The following is a 7,335-nucleotide window of genomic DNA, read 5'->3' as shown; positions in this document are numbered from 1 at the left end:
TGAGATGGTACTGCATGAGTGACTGCAGCTACTTGCACGTTTTCTGGCGTTTGTTATATTAAATATCTCTGCATTCATCAAACAATGGTACGAAAACGTTTAGCTGTGTCTAAAATGAAACAAAACAAAAATAAAATTTAAAACAAGTGTTGTTTTTAGTGTACCGTGGTGATATTATAGTTTGGCAGAACAATGCTGAAGCAAACAATACTCCGCTAGGCTTTTTACCAGCTTGAATGTATAGAAATTGAATTCTTTCAGATGCAGCAGACAAAGGGTCTTTAGCACGAGCGCACTGATGCGGAATATTGGTTCAGTGTACAGTCAGCCACATGTTTCAAATTCAGAGAATGGCTGAGGAACGTTTGTGGTTTATATTTCTGTGGACGTCCATCTTAGCCACACAAGCTGGCCCCGCCGGAAGGAACTATTTTAACGCTCTCGATATTCGAAAGGTAAATTTACTTGTTTATTCACTGAAGGAACCTATAGTTATATTCAAAATAAATATTTATATTTCTGCAGATAGACGAAAATGGCGCGCAAATGTTAGGCATAGTACGAGAGCTGCTTGAAGAACTATTGTGTGCAAGACTAAACCCTGATGAGTGTTCCCACTTTAAAGTCTGGTTTTGAAAAGATTTAATGTACGCTCACCTTAACACACCAGCAAAATATAGGTTACGTTGAACGCGGCATGGCAGCATTTCATAAAAAAACATCGTTTTGCAGCCCATAAAACTTGAAGGACGCATTCAATTGACCCGCCAATGATCAAAACTTTATCTGAGAGCAAATAAAATGTTTCACACCCTTCTCGCATAGAATGAAGTCCCCATGTTAAAAGCATACTGTCTTCAGTGGCCTGTGTATCGCGCATGCTGCTGTATGATTATTTATACAGTCAGCTCAGACTGTATCTGCGTTTCTCGTGATGCAGTTACACGTGATAAGTGTTGTAGGTGAAATCAATTATGCTGCACATGTTTTCGAAGATTCTTATATATAGCGGAAAAATCAGCACAAGTATTGATTTTCATAATATTATCTGGCATTTCATGAGATATTTGGAGGTGCACCGTATGGCGTTTCGCAAATGTTTGTCGCCCGGGGTTCTTTACCGTGCAAATAAATCTATCAGCGGGGCCTCAGCTTTTTTTTTAACATTTCGCTTCTATCAAAATGCTTTGCATTTTCGTCATATACACAGAAGTGGCCGCATGGACCTCTCGCGCAAATTTAGGTCTCTGTATATAGAAACTTTTATGTAGCTGTTCAATTCATTGTTTAAAGCTCGTACAATTGCTCCTTTCAAACGGCGAGAATACCTAGCATTTATGCGATTATTTGACTGCATACTTGAACAGAGTGGTCACCTGCACAAACCTTGTGCTAGTACTGGTGGCGCACCAGGTAAACCTTCTGGTGACAGAAGAACTAAATTTGTGCAAACTACTCTGGACTGCAACAGAAAGTCGTTGTTTTTATTTTAAAATCTTCATTCCTTTTGTGCTTGGGCCATTTTTGTCCAAACGTTCTTTTAAAGCATATAACCTGTGCTCCTGTTGCACAAATTACGCTGTGTTATTCAAACTCAACGCTATTAGAGGTTAGCTGGATTTGGATTCACCAAAATGGAACCTTGAACCTCTGTGCCCTTGCTCTTATGCGAACAGGGCTAGATAAGAACTTAGTTTGCTTTTGTACATTTTAATTTACTCTCGTACCGACGTTTCACAATGTTGCAAAGCCTTTAAATAATTTGAATTACTGCGCATTAGTTTTCTGACATGACCAATGCATGTTGTCAAAAGAACAGACAGTGCAAATTACTAGTTCTGCACCTAGCACTGACCTATTTTCGTTTGCCTTTTTATTTGAGGAACACGTCACCATTTCCGCATATGAAAGAAAATTATTGACATAAACCACCTATATCTTTTAGTTAGTCTACTCATACTCACGTGCGAAAAGTCTGTCACCTACTGTAAATATTTGCAGGTCTTATGCAACCATGCTTGTCTCATGTGCATTTTCTTTTTATTACAGTTTTATAGAACTAGACATCCAATATGGTGCTTGCAGACGACAGAAAGGACGCAATACACCTGCAAAGTAGACGTAACAAGAATTATAACGCGTGATTACGTCATATTTAGTAGACTTTATTATTGGTACATTGCCAAGTAAGTATACGTGCTAGATTGCGAGTAATGCTTTCATTTCGTGTGCGATATTTCCAACAGAGTCAACAACACCCTGGAAGGAGTATTCCAGACTGGTGAGAAGAAGGCAACAAACCCAGACAGAATGATGGTCCACTTTCCAAGTAACGTATTGACAAAGTTTAAGCTACGTACCATTAAACAACGCAAATTTCGTGCCGTAATCCAGCGGTAATAATTCACGTTTTACGTCCCAAATTGACGATATGATTATCACGAACGCCATAGTGCTGTGGCTCCGGAAAATTTTGAGAACATGGTATTCTGTAACATTCACGTAAATCCAAATGCATGGAACTCCAGCATTTAGGCACCACCGAAGTGCGGCCACTGCCGCCAGGACTCGATCTTGGGGCTTTTGTGTCAGCAGTCGAGTGCCATTAGCTCTTTGGCAGCGTAACACGTTGTCATATTGAGGCGTCTAGTTAGTGGTTTGTCAATACTTGCTTTAATATGTACATCCTGTAAATGCACCTGTATATCGAATTTATAGAATGAAAGTTTTGGCACAACTATGGCGGCTAATATTTCAGTGTTACCTGTGTCATCTCGAAATGTGAGACGAGAGTTGGAGCGTGGTTCTAGATCAAGCCTTTCTTGCCCAAGATCTCCATAGTTTAATACCCAGCGGCTCAGAAGTTCTTAACTTACTTTTACACGTATAGATTAAACTTAGCACCGCAGCTAATCGCCTCGCGCATCTATTAGCGCGAATAAGTGGAATCCTTGAAAAACGAGAAGGTACAGGTAATCGACGCACGCTATGACTGCTTTCTCACTTCGTTTGTCAGGAGAAGCGCGCTAGAGCTACAGAGGGGAGGGGGGGGGAGTGTAGCTTGCACAAAGACCGCGCGAGTCATGATTTCGAGCGGATATCATAAAACGCGATAGTCTTGCCAAGCTGCAATAGTTGCGGTGTGCCCCAGTGTTACTAGAGCGTAATCTCACTGCACCAGCATCTATACAGTGGCGCCCCTTTGCAAGCAGCACATGTGATCTAAATGTGCCACTCTTGGTTTATTTCAGCTGTCAGCCAACAGTAGGAACGTTTTATGTGACGAAAGAGCTGCCCGCAGCTTCGAAGAGTAACAGTAATTCTGCACACGAAGAAAGGGCGCTTCAGAACGATGCAACAACGTGCTCCACTTAGAGATTTTATTTTCGCACGCACAACCGCAATTCTCCACAGAGCTGCTGATCTATAGCTGTGCATGACGTTCGCAGAATGTGTTGTTTCGGTAGGTCTAATGCATCACCCAGGGCATATTGCATTGGATCGGGATGCTATTCAAGAATAGTTTCCTTGCGCAGGGGATTGTGCGCTGTATAAGAGATAGTTTTTGTGGATAATCAGACTCACCGAAGCTATTAGCAACGCGGCGTCTAACCACTGCTACGGAATATGCCTATCTTCCTCCGTGCTCACGTGGCTTTTCAGGCTCCCCGCGATCTCCGCTCTCCAGCAGCTTTGCCTTGGCTGCGTAGCAGTTTCTTCGCCTCAACCTACACTAGTTGTTCCACGCCGTTTCGCGCGAGCCTTGTGAGCACAACGTTGATGCTTTGGCACGTCGCAAAACCTGATCCAGTGCTACACAAGGTTTGACACCTTCCTGGATACGCTTGACGGTGGGAATGTTGTTGCAAACAGGCACAGAAGTCTGCTCGAATGATGCTGTTCCTACTACTCTACACAGGAAGAGGGGAACAGTGAAAAAGAGCGCAACCTAACGATGCCAAGTAACGCAGGTCACACATAGTCCTGTCGACCTGGCGCAATGCGATTACCGTGCATCCAGTGTACTGGCTTATAGGAAGGTTGTTACCACCCTTAAGGCCATATTGGTGCTGTCGTGTGTCACGCCATAGGCCCAACAAAACATCATCGGTCAATCACCTACACTGATATCTCTGAGTAGACTAAGTAAGCTTTTGCCTTTAACATACGTATACTTTTGCCTTTAACATGTGGGCATGTACTGAATGTATCCTCTACTGTTTTTAGTACTTCATAGTGATCACAGTAGCGACCACTGTCACGGCAGACGATGATATGTGCGTAATGTCTTGTAAAGACCACATCACGATGAGTCCACTGAGGCATCGTTGCGATGTGTCGCTTTATTTTGCGATCCACGTAGAACGCCGTTTTTTTTTTTTTGTCCCATTTGAGCAATCGTAGGTCTTGTCGCGCCGATTCAGTCTAGTGCTCAAGTGTGAAGTTACGAATTACGCGTGAATGATTGATTGATTGATTGATTGATTGATATGTGGGGCTTAACGCTGCAAAACCACCATACGATTATGAGAGATGCCGTAGTGGAGGGCTCCGGGAATTTTAACCAGCATTCTGCAACGTTCACCCAGACCTGAACACACAGGCCTGCACCATTTTCGCCTCCATCGGAAATGGAGCCAACGCAGCCGGGATTCCATCCCGCGACCTGCGTGCTGGTCAGCAGCCGAGTATCTTAGCTACTAGACCACCCCGGCGGGGAAGTTGCGCATTACGTGCCGACGCTTCTGGTCGTGAACACGCAATGTGCGCTTCAGGGCCCCTGTTTAAGGCTCTTTTAGCTTCCGCGTCTGCCTCTCCGTAAAAATGTAAGCAAGCCCATCTGAGTGTACATGCATTCGAATAAAAAAGCAGCGATAGCTTGTTAGAAGTAACAAAAACACGCGAACGCAAACACGTCACGAATTGCAGAAAGAGAAACATGCCGATACGCTGTGACACGTGATACCCATCTCTTGCTGAAATTCGCCCGGTTTCTGAGAATATCACGACCGCTTTTTTTTAACCGCGTGAGCACAGTTTTAAATAGGCATGTTTCACTTAAGTCCTTATATTTCATTGTGATTTTGTTAGAAAAGAAGGGAGAGGGGGGTTAAGCAACTTTACTTTGTTCATATAGGGTCTCTTTCCTGTAATCTATTTGCGTTTTTTTTTCTAGACTCTTCCACCTCCTCCATCACAACGGCAATTTGTGGGTTTCGATAAACGCCTGAGTTTGTATGTTGAATGCTGCACTGCATTCTACACTGAGATGTGAACAGATGAAGCAGTGTGAAATCTCAGCAAATTCGAAATGTAGTTGCTAAAGCTATACGTGAACTCAGAGCTACTCAGGCTTCAGAAGTGAAACGCAGATGCAGAAAAACGAAGGGTTTTGAAGCTAAAAAAGACAATTAAATGAAATCGCGATGCCATTCTGTGGCTCTGAGTTACTAAATTATATATGACACGCACTAAAGATTGATTACGTCACGCTTTTATGAAATGCCTACTTGCGTTCACGATAAAATGAGAGATTAAGTGAATGTAGGACATTGATGAACACTTGCAATAACAGGTTCTCTTTATTGATAACTTCCATGACGTGTGTTTTCACTAACTTCCTTCTGCAGAGATCATGTTCACAGAAACAGAACAAGTCCAGTATGAGAGCACCGACAGCCACTGTGGGGTCTTTTTAATTTCTTCAATTGCTGGAAGTACGTATGCATCATTTGATAAAACCAGGTACATTAGCTATTTATAATATTTTAGAAGCAGCACCTTCCCAGAAGCACCACTCTATGATACTGCTCACAACTACCATTGGTAGCTTTTCTTTACTACTTCATGCATTCTTTCTCGTTTGACAGTAGCGCATGCTTTGTAACTACCTCAAGAAAATGTTGACGAATATCAATATATTTGGCACAATGTATGTATTTTTATATTTCTGTCATATGTTGAAGTGTTTTAGCGTTTTCTAAACTTCTTAAGTCTTACTATATTTATGACGACAACGCTGAAGTCAGTATTGTTTCGTTTGAACAGTTGACAATGCTAGAAGGGTTTCTCATCAAGAAATAGGATTACTTTTCTATCTTTAACAAAAAATACATAACCATTTTCTTTTCAGCAAAACATCTTGAGCTTCGTGTTTGGAATGTTTCTGTTCACCGTGTCGACAGGAAGTGCCTTGCATATTTTCATTTCATGGCTCACAAGACAAGACAGCTATACAAAGTACTTTATAATAATACGTGTCAAAGAATAATACAGTGAAAATAAATTTCTGCCCTATCCGTCCCATTTCATTCTGCCTGAGTTGGAACACTTCTTGTACACGTTCCCACTGCGTTCTTCTTGCTTACAAAAAGAAACTCCACCATAGCATGAAATGCAATTGGTTAAACAACAAAGCTGAAATGTGTGATCTCAGGGATTGTTGTTGGGATATACTCGCCAGTTCAATAAGGTCTTTGTGAATCATTACCTCTGTTGAAAACTCCTAATTGATATTTCCCAGCCACGTCTACCCCCCCCCCCCCTATGATGTTGAGTGAATCAATAGTCAGATGTCGGTTTTGTCCCTTTTCTATAGAACATGCAATAGACAGATTGGCAGACCGCAGTGGCTCGCCGGATGCATGACTGACTCGGTGCTACAGACGAAAATGAGAGGAACAAGATTTCAGTATGAGATTCCTGCTGAAATCGAGTTCCTCATAGGCGTCCCATAGGTGGGGTGAAGTGTACTATGTATTTCCAATTCCTTTTGTCAAAAGGACACTACAGTCAAATAACAATTTACGTCAGAATGAATAAACTTCAATGAATGGCCTCATCTAAAATGATAATATTATGAACAGCAGTGCCCTACTTACTGAGAAATTGAGGTAAATGCACAAGAACACATGCGCCCCAGTGGGACATTCTGAAAATGATACCGACGACGTCAGACGAACCGCCTACAATTATTCACTAGTAATAGATCTATCTAGCCGCACTACATAAAGAACCTTTCATACATTAAGAGACGCAATAAAACGCTGCTTGTTCATTTTGGTTTGATTCATGAAAAAAAAAACGCCGGACGTTACTATGATCAATGGCGTGAATGGTTCAAAAAGTCAATTTTCGCGTGGTTACAGAAGACATGTCGTGCCATCTTGTGGGGCGCAGTTGAGCCAAAACACGTCGGCAATCTCGGAGTCAATCACAGGAAATTGATCAAAGGCTGTTGTTGGTGCTGTGACTCCTGCTGCTTTCGTTCAGTGTCCTAGTGTCGACGGAGTAAAGCCGGGCAACGTTGTGCACGGCAACAGTGACGTGAGTCAA

The 7,335-nt window shown here is 42.3% G+C and overlaps 1 protein-coding gene across 2 annotated transcripts; it reads left to right on the top strand.

The window, feature by feature from the left end:
- Positions 1-272: 272 nt before the first annotated feature.
- On the top strand, positions 273-6,311 carry LOC119168117 (uncharacterized). 2 transcript variants are annotated; one of them, XM_037419525.2, is made up of 5 exons: positions 273-455; positions 2,050-2,186; positions 2,247-2,329; positions 5,631-5,745; positions 6,134-6,311. In XM_037419525.2, the coding sequence occupies exons 1-5, from the start codon at positions 333-335 to the stop codon at positions 6,144-6,146; spliced, it is 471 nt and encodes a 156-aa protein (XP_037275422.2). In that variant the 5' UTR covers positions 273-332; the 3' UTR covers positions 6,147-6,311. The 2 variants fall into 2 exon arrangements, 1 of the variants encoding a protein (XP_037275422.2); XR_005109434.2 differs by lacking the exon at positions 2,050-2,186 and having other exon boundaries at positions 5,631-5,717.
- The last annotated feature ends 1,024 nt before the right edge of the window (positions 6,312-7,335 follow it).

This window comes from Rhipicephalus microplus, chromosome 6 (assembly GCF_043290135.1).
Source record: "Rhipicephalus microplus isolate Deutch F79 chromosome 6, USDA_Rmic, whole genome shotgun sequence".
Classification (NCBI taxonomy): domain Eukaryota; kingdom Metazoa; phylum Arthropoda; class Arachnida; order Ixodida; family Ixodidae; genus Rhipicephalus; species Rhipicephalus microplus.
This window is presented reverse-complemented; position numbering and strand designations above follow the sequence as displayed.

Bases quoted from the DNA above. Each gene is read 5' to 3' on its own strand.
- LOC119168117 (XM_037419525.2), top strand. From the start codon at position 333: ATGTTTCAAATTCAGAGAATGGCTGAGGAACGTTTGTGGTTTATATTT. The intron at 456-2,049 runs GTAAATTTACTT...TTTTTATTACAG, and splicing joins ACGCTCTCGATATTCGAAAG to TTTTATAGAACTAGACATCC. The intron at 2,187-2,246 runs GTAAGTATACGT...TATTTCCAACAG, and splicing joins TATTATTGGTACATTGCCAA to AGTCAACAACACCCTGGAAG.